This window comes from Rhincodon typus, chromosome 27 (assembly GCF_021869965.1).
Source record: "Rhincodon typus isolate 14 chromosome 27, sRhiTyp1.1, whole genome shotgun sequence".
NCBI lineage: Eukaryota > Metazoa > Chordata > Chondrichthyes > Orectolobiformes > Rhincodontidae > Rhincodon > Rhincodon typus.
Genome location: NC_063358.1, coordinates 19,415,242 through 19,430,598, shown reverse-complemented (window position 1 = coordinate 19,430,598; position 15,357 = coordinate 19,415,242). Strand labels below are relative to the sequence as shown.

Sequence of the window (15,357 nt, the reverse complement as noted above, 5' to 3'; positions counted from 1 at the left end):
CTTTGTTTTCTTAGCGATTACTCACTAAGCCAACTTGGGTGCTGGCAGTATCTCTGTCTTGCTTTGATTCTCTGTGGGTTGTTGCCTCATTCAGAGTGTACACATTCACAATAGTTCTGTTTTGCCTTGCCTTTTAGTGCAAATGCAAAGCCAGACAGCTTGTCACAGCTATCGGCAATGATCAGTCAGGCAGGCGGCTATGTTGCTGTACAGTACCATGCTATGTCAACACCTCAACTACATCATGTACCAGCAATTTATGTGGCAAACACTGCATAGGACTTCAACCAAATGGTACAGTCAAAGAGATCAATCCTCAGTCAAACCTGGACAAACTGTCATTAGTCAGCCAGTTCCCTCAGTCAGAGGCAGCATCACTGTCAGTCCAGGGACTTTGGAACAATTAGTCATCTGCTTGGGGCCTTCCAGGGTTTCGTATCATTGACGCCTGGAGAGTGGGCCACAGCCAGACCAGCCACTCAGGGTCATCAGTGCTGAGTCAGAGATTGGCGAGGGGCCTAGTCACTCAGTCAGGTCTGTCCATCCAGGTCAGTCTGGGGTAGGGGTGGTGGGGAGGGTCATGGTCATTGTCATTGTTGGGGTTCTCCTCACTAAAAGCCAAGGCACATTATCAAAGGCCACTGCCTTGGTCAGAGTTTTGGGGATGTTTCACTGTGCAAGTCACAAGCTGTGCTGCCTTCCACCTACATCTGAGGTCAGTAATGCAGAATACCAGTGAAAAATAGCTGCCACCACATCTCCAGTGGGTGGAGTAAGTGATTTTCCTGTCCGAGGACACACACGGTACTTGTGTGCTGCCCGACTCGTGGGAAACTGCAGTGAAAACAAAGTTGTCAATCATGCAGTTTTTGCAGCACACAATAGGTCCCCTGTATCAAAAAAATCCACATAGAGATAGTCCATGGCCCTCCTTTTTGGGAGTTCTGCAAGTCCCAGTATAAATCGAGGACGATGCTAAACTATCATTTGAGCGAGATGCTGACAGCTCATATTATGAAGGGACAATTTCAGTTGCAGCAGGGGTTCCTATTGCTGTGGCTGCTGTTCAAAGATGCAGTGATATTGCGGAGGAATCAATGTATCAGTGAGCCCAGGACCAGTAACAACCTCCAGGAGCTGCCCAGCAGCCTGCTCATGAAGAGGGTGCAGCTGAAGGTCCCCTCAGGAAGTGGAGGTGGGACAGAGGCCCCACTCACTATTATCGTTGATGACATTTCCCCCAGTGAAGCAAGGTGTATTGCCACCACAGGTGGAGGATGCTCTGGAACACTGTCAGAGAACTGTGCCAACTGGAGTGGGTGACCATCCCTTCCTGGCAGCCATCAAGGATGACAGCTGCACTGAGCTTTTATGCAACCAGCTACTTCCATGGATCCACAGGGAGCCTGTGTGGGATCTCAATCCACAAAATGTATCAAGGTGATTATTGCTCAATTTCTGACAATCACACCGCTTTCTCCCAGTGACAGGTTAATGCACCAACTCAGGCAGGGGTCTTGGTCAACATAGCTGGCTTCTCCAGGCACAGGGAAAGTACTGAGATAACAAGGTGTACAGCTGGATGAACACAGCAGGCCGACATTTCGGGAAGAAGGGTCTAGACCCGAAACGTCAGCCTTCCTGCTCCTCTGATGCTGCTTGGCCTGCTGTGTTCATCCAGCTCTACACCTTGTTATCTCAGATTCTCCAGCATCTGCAGTTCCTACTATCTCTGAAACAGGGGAAGTACTACCTGCTTTACATATTGTAGTGACAAGTGCCGTACCGTAATGCAGCACAAGACAAACAGTTGCATTTCATCAATTTACAAGTCATCTCGAATCCTCGGTACCGCATCTCAGAGGTCTGCACTATGTACCCTGGAAGCCACCATGATTCCTTCATTCGCGAGAACTCATGTCCCTGCTTCATCTCAAAGGCCTGATGCTTTATAAGGATAGTTATTTAGAGACTAAGCCTACCCTTTGCAATTCACAGTTGATGACTCCATTATGCAACATGTTGACTGTGACCAAATACAGCACAATTCAGCAAATTCTTCCAGGGCCACGGAGAAGCAGATGATGGGCCCATCACAGTGCAACAGACGTAATCCTTAAATGCTGTGCTCTGCATCGTTGCTTCAGAGAATGAGTCGATGTGCCAAACATTGAAGATTGGGAAAGTGGTGGGATTAACATCACATTCAGCATGAACGAGTCATACGTTGTCCAGTACAAAAAAAAACCAGACAGGATTTAATTAACACTTATTCCAATTGATCAGAATTGGGAAAAGTGATCATTCATGTATTGCAAATTTGTTGATACTTGAAAGATAAGCAGCTGCTGCTTATTCCCAGAAGCAAATACAACCTTTTTGTTTTATTCCCCCATTTATCTGGGCATTCAATTTTTAAAAAAAAAATCAATTTTTCAGGTGTTTAAAGAATTTCCAGCATGTCGTCATGTGCCCACAATGACAAGATGTTATGCTACACTGAGCATTAGGGAAAGATTAGCACTCCATTGGATAGGGTTCCAACATGGTATGGTGCTAGGGAAGGGCTGCCTGTGTACATTAATTCTTGTAGCTGTTGTTACATCATCACCTGTCTGACAATGTAAAGTAGCAATACATCTGTAAAACTCAGCTTCTATTTCTAATGATGAGTCACCCATGCCACTTACATGCCCTCAGAAGCAGATCTTTTTCTATTTCCCTCCCATGATGTGCACTGTGAGGGGTTATTTGTGGATGGCAGCAATTGGCCAGGTGCATAGCTGGGCTCGAAATATTGCTCCAGTAGCAAACCTCCCAGCAATGACAAGTACTTTACCTTTAGCGAGCAGGATGCTGAAGCAGCATGGTGTATCCATAACAATCAGAGAACTGCACGAGATAACTCTCCAGATTTTAGACAGAAACCCTCCATGAAATTCTCAGAAATTAATACTGGCGAGTTTTTGTTGACCTCAGCTCGATATCATCTTCTATCCATAAACTTTGTTCCCTAGTCGACTCTAGCCCCACCCCCGGAACTCTCGAAGCAGAACCAAATTGCTGGCAGTGTCAGGTCAAGAGGTAGATATGCAGCGGGAAACCTGTCTGCACAAAGGCCACATACTTCAGTAACCTCACCAAATCCACCCTGCCTCAGCTCATTTGTTGTTGAAGCCCCTAGGTATTTACTACCTCTAGACTTGATCAATTTAATGTTCTCCTGGCCAACTTAACTTCCATCAACCATAACCTCGAACTTATCCAAAGCTTGTCTACATCCTGAATCAAGACCCATTCGCTGGTTAGTCCCGTGTTCTCACCTCTTGTTCTCAGTTGAATGATGTCACAGTTTAAATGACTCGGATTTATTAAAAATCCTTCCACACCTTCTCCCTCCCTAGACTTATGTTCTCCTTACTCTGGTCCCCTAACTACAATCTTCAAATCAGAATTTTTTTCTCTGAATTGGCTTTGCCAAGATGATACATTTCTGTTTGGTAACAGGCGTCAAATGATGCTGCTTCAGGCATCCAACTTTTTCAGCTGGTTTGATGGACTGTATGGTCTGTTCCTGCCCATTTTGATTTAAAATCTCCCTTGGAAATTGTTAATGCTGATTCAAGCCAGCCAAAACTGAAGGTATTCCATTGCCTGCCTCAAACATCCTACTCAACCGTAAGTGCAAACAATCATAAGTCATTTTTTAATAAAAAGAGAGCCCCTAAATCCAATTTTAACTCAATTAAAAATATTTGACTGCATGTTAGAACAATGAGTTAAATTGCTTTACAAATACAATGAGAAGACAGCTGTGATACTAATGCAGTTTCTTTTCTCCCTGCTCCCACAACTTTGAATTGATTTTTTTTTAAATCTTCGAAGGTGCAGTTAGTTACTAAATTGGCTGGACATTTTTTTGGAACAAGTTTGATGCTAAATAAAACAAATCCTCTCCTTTTGATGTGGGCTGCACCAGTCCTGTGCTTCAAATTCAGTCCTTTCCATTACTGCAGATATTTCTGTGCAATGCCAATTAAGATGGTGCAGGAAGTCTTAAAAGGAACATTCCAGAAGGCAGCCCGACAGGTCAGTTGTTTAATCCTGTGAATGCGTATTTTGTATAAACCGTAGAATTCTACTTGTGAAACTTTCATCCGTTTTTTGCTGAAGCGACAATTCTGCCTTCTGTAACCTCTATGTTCTTTTTATGAATTTTAGACTTATTAAAATACAGAATGTTAGTGCCAAAGAACGTAACACTTTCCACTTTAACCAAACAATTACGTTACTGCAGTTAGACACAGAACAATTTCTTCCACTCAATGACATATTTCAGATCCAAGTCACTATTGTATCCAGAGACAATTTAGGTTTCTGACATCTCATCACTGCTCTGAGGTTATCATCATTTCAGTATCAAGTTAAAGGTTGGGCACACAGTTAGCTAAACCCAGGCAAACCCAATTCCACTGAAGGCATTTCTAGCCAGGGACGTGAACAGATAGCTCAGCTGGCCAGACATCTGGTTAGCACAGAATTCAATCCCGTTTGACAGTCTCAGGACTTTACCTGTAGATAATCACCAAGGGCCTGCCTTTGCACTGTCAAGCTGATCTGGTGATGACCCGTGCTACAAAATTTACAGATCATTGTTTAAGCTATTATACACACACCTTTCATTGCTTGGTATCTTCCCACCCAAATCATTAGGTCTATCAGCCCCAACTAAGACTACAGTGAAGGATGGAGCAAAAGACCATATATGCCATTTCAGTCTGCAAAGCATCTTAGGATGTTGTGCTACATTTTAAGTCCAAGTGGTTGTTAACTTTAAACTTAATTTATTTTGAACACATGCACATCAATTAGTGTCAGATTTATTAGATTGATGAATATATTTGGGAGACGTCATCCCAGCCTTACCAGATTGTTCAATGTTTGGACTCTGCTATCTCCCCAGAAATAATTTTTTTGTTGCCAGATGCAAGAGAGGTATTTTTATATAGATAGATGTATTAAAACAAGGCCAAGCCTGACATCTTGCTTTTTGCCTTGATTTTATATGTTTACTATTAGCAAAGTCATCTTGAGAAAAAAAAACAGCATATGCCCCTTATCTTTGAGGCAAGGTCTGTGAAATGCTTCAAGATATTGCCACCACAAAACTTCCCTATTACTTCTGGAAGCAAGCTTCAGAAATCCAACACACCTTTGCGAGTTAAAAGGTGTCAAATTGTGATGCAAGAATATATTTCAAAGGGTAAACCTTGTAATTGTCTAATACAGGTTCACTGTAGAATCAGGAATCAGAGCTTGGGTAGCAATTCAGCCCATTGTGACTGCCCTGGCTCTTTAACAGAACTGTCAGATCAGCACCACTGCCCTGCTCCCAAAGATATTCAATAAGCAGGCTTCGATCCAAGTCATGTCTCTGCCAATTGCAGAGTCAATAAAAGTTTTTAATAATTGCTACAAAGCTCTAGTTGACAGTGACATAATGCCAATACTGCAAGATAATTTGCTATAAAAGTTATGAAAGAAAAATCAATATTGCAGTTGGAATTTATTTGCATTTGCTCTGGAAATTGATACACTGCCATTTTCATGGGGATAAGCCACCTAGGCAACTTACTTTCCATGACTTTGCTGAAAGAAAATATTCAGTGCAACAGATTTATTTCATCGTGAAAGAGAGGTTTGTACTTCACGTATTTGACAGCTGAAAACTAACCGTCCTGTTTATGCACTGTGTCCAAATCAACAGATTTGGTCCTCGTGCTCAGATGATTAAGTTAACCTATTTTCAAAGCCCTAGCTTTCATCAATCCTGCACTCTTCGTTCAGAATACTTTGGTTTTTTAATTACAAGAAGCAAATTGGAGTTTTTCTTTTCTTTAAAAGGAAAGTACAGTCACCGCAGTCATGTAGGATTCACCATATCATGAAAATGCAGGACCAAAAGAGAAGACTTGCACTGGATCCAAACTAATCCATCAAATTTGTTACAATGAGACTACGGAGCAGCAACTTGGAAAAGAAAACAAAATGTAATATCCTAGGTACTTTCTAAAAAAGACTAAAGCCTCAATTTTCCAAAGTTTTGAATAAACTGCAATAAATTTTACTGTACAATGTTGGAGCAGTAAACCATCTATTATATACAGAATAAATATAACATCCAGAATTCATATGGATCCATAGTCTACAAGTAATATAGGTATGTCTCTTGATTAGAAAAGAGATGATCAATCCTTTACAGCTGAGGATAGTTACTCACAAACATAGGGCACAGCAAGAACTCTCGCCTCCATGAACTACCATAGTCAGTATGAGGATTGATCCCAAACTGCTGGCCTTATTCTGCACCACACTGTAGTCATCAAGCCAACCAATTAACTAAGGTCCACCTCCAGAGTTACCCGAAGGTAAATATCAGTAACATCTCCATGGTGCCCAAACAGCAAATACCGTCAAGTCAGATCCTATGGATTTCTCTACAAACCAAATGTTAAAGTCACGGTGGTTCAAAGTTTCTCAAAACCAGACAAAGGATTCCAATTCTTCTGTTTTGAAGGCTCAATTTCAGAACTCACTCAAAGCCACACCATTATGGATTGCCTCCTCAACTTCATCCTCCTTTCCTCAGACTACACTCTGGTTTCTGGAGTAATCCAGCACTTACTCGCTGTTACAATTTCAGCTTTACCAAAGCTATTGTTACCCCTTATCTCTTTCCTCCACCCAAGAGTTGTAATGTTACTCAGATACATCCAGGGGCTTTTCAACTCTCACTCTCGGCAGCACCATTTATCAACTGGTATTTTCCTTGGTGCCACATAACTTCCAGAAATTTCCTGAGCCTTACACCAACACATACCTGCACTTACTAGATCCGAGAACTTCCAGAGTCCTAACTGCACTGGACTATTCAGCACTTCTTGCGATGCTCCCGAAGCCCCAACACAACTTAATTTTTTTGCATTAAGTCTACTTTTGCATCTTTGACAGTACCCTACTATGTCCACTTGACAGTAACCCGTAACTGGTCTTCAGTGACTTTTTTTTAAAAAAAACTACTTTGAAAGATCTATTAAAAATCTTGTAAGAAGTCCTGCCCTTGATCTTAGGCAGTATTAAACACAAGTAATATTTTTGAACAGTCAAAAGGTAACAACTCCTTGGAACTCTCTTCCCTTAATGTTACAATTTTCCAGATTGCTGACTCGCATGGTACTAATGAATGCAAATGTTATGAATTCCATCACACATTAATGAAACACTTGACAAGACCACCAGGTGTCTCAGGTGCTTTAAAAGTGTAGTTACTGTTTTAACATAGGAAGTGTGGCAGCCATTTTGTACTCTGCATACTTTCGCAAACAGAAATGTGACAATGACTAAATAATGTGTTTTTGCAATATTGATGGAGGATTGGGAATAACACTCCATACTCTTCTTCAAAACAGTGCCATGGAATCTTTAACATACCCATAAACAAGCAGATGGGGCCTCAGTTTAACAGTTCTTCTGAAAGATGACACCTCTGACAGTGAAGTACTGCTCAGCACTAGACTGAAGTGTCAGTTTTAACAGTGGCACTAAAGTCCTGTAGTGAGACTTGAACCTAGCTTCTTGTTATTCAGAGGTGAGGATGCTACCAACTGAGCCAGTGTGACACCATTTATTAAAATTCTTGTCTGGAAGAAGCAGAGAGTAGAACTAACTGTGAAAATGAACAGCATTTTAACAAAAGACTCTTCCAGCAATGTTCTTAATTAAACAAAGAGAAAGCTGTCATTTATAAGAGTCACAGAGGTTTACAGTGTGGAAATAGGCCCTTTGGCCCAATTTGTCCATGCTGCCCAACGGTCACAATTAAATCTGGTCCCATTTGCCTACATTTGGCCCATATCCCTCTGTACCTATCCCATTCATGTACCTGTCCAAGTGTTTCTTTGATGACAACACTGTACTCATCTCCTCTGGTACCCCGTTCCAGACACTCACCACCCTGTATGGAAAAATTTGCCCTTCTGGACCCTTTTGTATCTCACCCCTCTCACCTTAAACCTATGCCCTCTAGTTTTAGACTCCTCTACCATGAGAAAAACCTGTTGGCTATCCACCTTATCTATGCCTCTCATGATTTTACAGACCTCTATAAAGTCACCCCTCAGTCTCCTACCCTCCAGGAGAAAAAGGTCTCTGCTAATTGTGCTAATTGGTAATGGCGATGTCAATCACCCTCCCTTGAGCTACAAATGCAAAAACTAAATTAGCAATGGTGAAACTACAATGTCATCCACACAAATATCTTTTAAAAAAATATGCAGCTTTGTGACAAAGTGCCATAAATTTGGGGCACCGGAAGTCACAATGGGAATGCCCAGGTATAGCAGAATGACAAAGGGAGAGAAAAGAATTAGCCAGAATTTTCTGGAACAGGGCATCTCATGGCACACTCAATTTGTTAGATTACTTTTTTGAGCTGAGAGTAAAGAAAAACAGTTTATAGCACATAGTTGGGAGGGAGAGCTCTAAATGATGAGGTCCACAGGTCATCAGGGAATTTGTTGGATAACTGTCTCCTTCAAATGAGAAAGGCTGAGGAAGAGCAGAGAATAAATGGGGCAAATTAAGAGTTAAGTACAGAAAGGAATTTAGAGAACACAGGTTAGATGGTAGGCGTCGTGGAAGAGGCAGACAGGCACACATCTGATGGCATTACAGGAACATTCATCTCACCGTTATTTGCAGTATGTCCCAAACTTTCTGCAGTTTGCTCAATTTGGTTTATCAGCACAAATGCAATTCTACAAAACAATGGAACAGATGATGGCCAGCTCCTGTGTTTGGGAGGCTGATGACAAAATGGCATAAAACATTTTGCAATTGAGGCAATTTGCAACTTAACATTTCTCTTAATTGCCCCAAATATCTAATATTCACAAACTATTGTGCATTCAACTTAGTGTCTAAACCCAGCAACTCAGGTGGAATTTCCTCTGAGCTACAACCAATGCTAACATCACTTTGTCGTAACTAGCGTGAATCTTCTTGTTGCAGATCAATAGGCTTTGCACTGTAGCTCTGACAAGGTAACACCAGTCCAATAGGACAAACTTCGAAACAGTTTCCTGATTCATAGTTTTGATGCTAAATTGGATCACTCATGATCACTTCCTCCTGGTTGAGTACACAACAGCAAAAGATGTCCAATAGTTAATCACTTATTTGTTCATCCTGTCCTATCAGGATTGATATGGGGTGATATTAGACGGAGGAAAAGTAATTGGAGTGAATGGACAGCAGTTTACAAACTTTACCTCACCTCGTTTAAATTAAAAAAAAAGGACATTACTCATTCTTTTCAGACAAAAAAATGAATCTTGGTACCTCACTTCGCTATCAAGGTAGCACTAGGGCTCTCAAAAGAACATTTTCTCAGTGGGAATATTGGCTTTGGGTCAGGCAATATAAACCATTTTTTTTGAGTCTGTGTGTTTTACATATTTTCTAAGTCAACATGTACAGGGATGTTACTACACACCTCTGGACCAGGTGGGACTTGAATGGGGGTTACTTGGCCAGAGTTGGCACACTACCACAGTATCATAAGTGCCCCTTCTGTTTGTTTTAAAATGCAAAAAGTAAGACACTCAGGACAAAATCAGGCCTATTAAAGAATGGGATTATTCAAACCTGAGCTCTTGAAATTCCAAGGTCACTCACCTTATGCTCCCAGCTTCATCCATCAAAAAGAATAAAAAGTACAAGGTTTGACAGAACTACATTCTTATCCTACCAGATTACAATTATTAGTTGAACAGATTCTCTAATAAACTCTCATACCCAGTTAAGTTACAGAACATAAACAAATGAGACTTTTATTCATTGAATATGGCTCCTTTGTTATAACACAAAATCGGTCTCAAACTGTATGGTGGACTCAATTATAACTAATCACTAACAGTGCCCCAATCTAAGTTGCAAGTTCTACTTCTACCCCAGAGGCACAGTAAGAATCTAAACTAAACAGAAAATGCTGGAGAAACTCAGGTCTGGTAGCTTCTGAGGGAAGAGAAAGAGAGATATACAATGTTTTGAGCTCAATATGACACTTCCAAGCTAATTGTTGTTTCTCTCACCACAAATGTTGTCAGGCCTGATGAATTTCTCCAGTATGTTATTTCTATTTAAGATTTCTAGCATCCACACAAATTTGCTTTTATTATACAGCCTGATACTACCTTGTGGTAGGCTTTCAGTCATTATGGCACATTCATGCAAAGTATTTCTGCCGCAGAAGTGCTTTTAAAAATAAGTTTATTAATTTGAATATCATTCTAGTAGTCTTGTGGATAAAAAGGCACTGTTCTGTACAGTAATAGGTTTCCTGTGCAAATATTTTGATGTAAATTATGTCAATGCAATTGTGAATGGATATCAGGTAGAAGAGTTATAACCATAAAGAACATATTCTGCTAAAGTACTCCAGTTAAATATGAAAATCACTCATGTTCCAATAAAAATCTCTCCTTCCAACTGTTATCACAAGTTTTCATTTCTCTCAGTTTACAGAGCACATTTTTAAAGAACAGTGCTCAAATTTTGCTTCCATTGTCACTTATGACAGGATAGTACTCCCAAATCGGCACAGCTTCATTACCAATGAACATTGTCATTAACAGCTGGAAAGGAAATAGATGAAAATTATCTGAATGGATCCTGGCAGTGAAGTTATAAATAGAGCAAGCTGGATGAGCTGGTGTTGTACTTAATACACAGTCCAAAAGCACTTAATTACAATAGGAATATAACTTGCTAAAAAAAATTGTTTGATTTCTTTTTAAAACCAATGTGCGCTTCCTTGAATTCATGGTGCTAGTAATATTCAACTGATAATACAAATAGGGGCCCATTCACATTGGCCACCTTTTATATATGCGACTTAATGCACAACTACAGTGATTAATTGGGATCTCTATCAGTTGGGAGACTGATACTTTTTGTAGCATCCTGGCAGAAGTAATTGTACCCTAACCTTGTGTTGAACTACAGTGTTTCACACCCTCCACTACGTCAATGGTCACTCATTACTCAGGCAGATATTTACACAGCTAGTGTTAGCAGGCAATTTGACAATGGAGAAGAGAGCAATTGCGGTCATCACATTTACATGCACCCCTGCAATTTCTCTAATTCAAGGACAGCAGGAACAATTTTAGCAACTTTATAATGATCTTCCTGAGAAGTGCTGATGCAGCACAGTTCAAGAATCAAAACTGCGATCCTTCTCATCCATGCATCTCTGACACTCACTGGTTTCACAGGTCAAGCTATTCAATCACCAAACATGCCCCTGTCTTTGATGGAAATTCCTTGCTCTGTGGGCAATGGGGAAAGGTGGTCAGAAAAGCCAAACTCATCACAGACACAAAATTTCTCTAATCGAGGCCACTAAAGCCCCACACTGTACTTCTACCAGTGCCTTGCAGTTTCCAAATCATGCCGGGCAGCATCACCCAGATACCAATCTCAAGGGAGAAAATGGTCAACTTAAGGATCAATTCCCTTGCATACCACACTGTTCTGGAATCTGACAAATTATAGTATGTAAAAACAAATATTCTAAATAATAATGATAATATTTCATTAAAACGTGCCCCTTCTCGAGATATGTTAAATTCAAGTGATGGAATTTAACCCTTCAATACTATGATGAATGAAGTTTGCAGAAAATAAATAGTTATGTTGTGTTTGTTTACATTTCTTTCAGTTGCTGCTTTCATCAACAAGTTACCTTTATATTGTCTCAAAAACATCCTTTCCTGCCCCCTACGAGGGCCAGACAGTGTTGGAAAATCTCTCCCCACAAATGGGGCCAGTATTCAAAAGAATGGTGGGCTTTCTTCCGGAAAGAAAATTTCAAACAATATTATATTAGAATGCACCAACTCAAAGACAGTTTAATCAAATATTCATATTTTTAAAAATATCCTGCAAAAGACAGAGGGCTTCCAAGTGAAGCCTATAGTTTTAGAATTTGAAAAACCACTTGAGAGACAATACCGTAACCTACTTTACATATACCCCTTCTAAATGAGAAATATCAATACTTAAAACAGCAACATCAGCCACAGTACCAGATTGTAAGTCAGGTCGCTATATTTAAAATTTAGGCCACTACAACAATGCAATACTGAGACAGTGCACTGACAGTGATACAGTCTTTCAAAGTAGACATTAAACAAAACAACATTTGGCCTCTGGGAAGGGTGTTAAAGATCCAATAGCACTATTTTGACAAATAGCAGGGAAATTATCCTCAGCGTCCTAGCCAAAATTGATCTGCTAAACATCATCCCTGAAACAGATTATCCAATCATCATGCAGTTCAAGTATAGGGGTTTGCTGTGTGTTTCCTCTAACAGTGTCAACTTCTAAACTACCTCATTGCTTGAGAAGCTGGAGGCATCCCATTTTAAAAAAAATTTCAAGGCATGTGTGCATCACCCATTGGCAGCATTTATTGCTCATCACTGGTGGTGATGATGGGATGCCTTCTTGAAGCAGTGCTGTTTTTTTGGGGCGTAGTTAACAGTCGTAAGATGCCAAAAGACACTAAATAAAACGCAAGTCTCTATTTGAAAAATGGCACAATGGATGGTTCCATTAACGTTGCTATGAAATTCCCTTTTAGTTCATTGCATTCACTTCTACAAACTGGTTCTTTAAAATAAGACATTTATCGCAACTTTCAATGCTCTTCAGATATAATCATTTAGAGGTGTACTGACTATTTGAAGCAATCAGAGCACGACTTGATAGAATAATAGTGTAACATTATTACCTTTGAAACAGACTGTGGTGTATTCGCTTCAAGAGCTCATCCGCCTAGGCGGCAACATGCCCAAACGGAATATTTCTTTTAAATGGGAAATTAAATGACAGATTCTTCCAGGAAAGCAACGTCCCAGGAAAATCCCAATTATTGCTGGCCTCAAGAGCCAATAACGATCACATACGAAAACAAATATTTAAAAGAAAAACCTTTTGGGGGAAGTTTGAGTTTCGAGAAACAGCTGGAAAATGTGGAATGAACCAATATTTACAGTTCCAGTGTGTGCAGTGGCGAGGCCAATTATGGGAAGAAAATAACTCCGATATATCGCAATAAAAAGGGAGTCGCAGTCAGGAGTGGGATCAGGTCGTTTTCAGTTGTTGTACCGTAAGCACATTGCTCTAAAAAGTCAATTTAAAATTAACCACGGTGCTATGCACAGGACAGACAATTACAACATCACGAAAAAAAATTGTCAAATAATAGGACTACTCAGACGAGACGACTTCATTTAAGATCTGGAAAAACCCTTTACGCCAAGACAAAAATATATCCTGACGCGGTTTTTTTTCCCCTCTCTCCAACCTACCATTTAACACAGCACCACACGTTTCGCTCGGGGTGCGGGGGATAACTTAAATCACATGATGTACAAATGCATGTGATTTCCATACAGTCACTAAGGAGAACTCAAATTTTAGTTGAAGCTATTCCACGTAACATAACACAAATCTGTTGGAGGGTGGGGAGGAGGTACGATTTTTTAAATTCCAGCCACAAAGCCTTTTTTATTTAAATAAACATGCCTGCATTTCTGCAATTACTTCATCGCAATTTCTCTGCTTGGCACCAGTTGGCCCCGTGATATTTAACTGCAATTTGCTGACTCGCTTCTGAATTAATCTGAGCCGGGAATCGCTGTCCTGCATTCGTGAAACTGACAGCAATCGGATTGAAATAAACCGGTCGGTTCTGTGTGGTTGCTGTAACAGGGAGATATGATAGAGGGGGTATTGTCTTCGTTGAGATTTAAGCAGAAGGGGAAGAAATAAAAATGTGACAACTGCTTCCTAAATCTGACAATTTGAATACAATTCATGCAAGTTTATCATTCAATAATTGCTTTTTAAGCAAAAAAAAGTATCGTGCCGCTTACCGGAGCGAAAACGAAGCGATAAAGGAAAATAAAGCAATATTTGTGAGCTGCAAAAGGTGCTCGGTTCAAATCAAGTCAGAAGACAGGAATTCCCTTGTAATTCACACATCCACACCGCGTCATTCTGTGCAAGGTTTCACCAGTGACACAATTGTATCGGGTACCAAGACAGCGACTTTGCCTTTACCATTGCGGCGCCGGGGGAAGGAGGCACGGTCAATGTCGACTGCCACCATTAAGATTTAAGAAGGCGTCCATCCTTGGTTGCAGTGAGAATTATCTGGTGTAAATCGTGACGGCTTGTCCGTGCCGCTTTCTAAAAAGGAGTGTCTTCTGCCGACTTCTGACGTCTAGCCCAGCCGCCACCCCTCCTGTCTGGAGCGAGTGGCCCGCTCCACAACAATACCATGTATTTGCATTCTGGCGGTGTTTGCCAAGTCCAATACGTGGAGCGAAGGGAGAGACAAAGAGCGGAACTTGGGATTACAGCACCAGGCAGGCAATTCAAAATCCTCACAGACGGCAGGGAGGAAATTGGAACCAATAAGCACCCACAATTGTGAATATTTTTGCGAATAAAACAAAAACAAAACCCGGACTTTCCCCATAACTCTGCTTTAATAGTCTTTTCGTTGTCTTGAATGTGATCAAGACTATCAAATAACTGTTGTTAGGACATGTAATGGAGCATTTGGATTCCAAGCACGGCTGTTCACTGTCGATCGAGGGTTTCAGTAGATTTTCTTCAAACTGGACAGTGTTCGATGTTTTACTGCAGTAACGAACTGCACGTGATAACTAAGTGTTAAGGAACCATGGAGGGAGAGACCAAGCCTATTTTTTTTTAACTTTCCAAATAGTGACTGTACTTTTGTCACTAAGTGAAATACGTGTGTTTGTGTTTTAGCTTGTGGTCACTTTCCTTCCGGAGTTGAAACCTCTCTCGCTTGTACATACGCATATGTAAAATGTACGCCTTATTGGAGCTGCAAATATTAACCTAGTTAAGTTTCTGGATCACGGATCTAATCTATAGTTGATTACGATGTGCAGTTGATTAGAAATGGAACCCACAATTTTCATCAGAACAGTACTTCGCCTCCACCCCACCCAGTCTGCGAGTAATTATAAAATACGAGTACAGCCAACATTTCGAAAGCAGCACGGTTAGAATTTCATTCAAATAGCAAATGGAAGCAGCCTTCAGTCAATTTACAAGGTCACTGTACACAGAATGGCCAGATGATTCCCGATCGCAATGTTTGATTGGCAGCTCAATTCATGACCTGAAAGTAGTGATGGTGGCTTTAAAATCTTACACTTCAGGAACTAACAAATTCCTTCTCTACAAGTG

General features: G+C 40.7%; 1 protein-coding gene across 1 annotated transcript in view; it reads right to left on the bottom strand.

Annotated features, from left to right (window-relative positions):
• The window catches only part of LOC109931200 (fatty acid-binding protein, brain-like), a 137,871-nt gene extending 123,381 nt beyond the window's left edge, over nucleotides 1–14,490 (bottom strand). The window contains exon 1 of the mRNA XM_048613174.1: nucleotides 14,191–14,490. Coding sequence (XP_048469131.1) covers nucleotides 14,191–14,239 — 49 coding nt within the window. The 5' untranslated portion in view covers nucleotides 14,240–14,490. The remainder of the gene's footprint in view (nucleotides 1–14,190) is intronic.
• Between the last annotated feature and the right edge of the window lie 867 nt (nucleotides 14,491–15,357).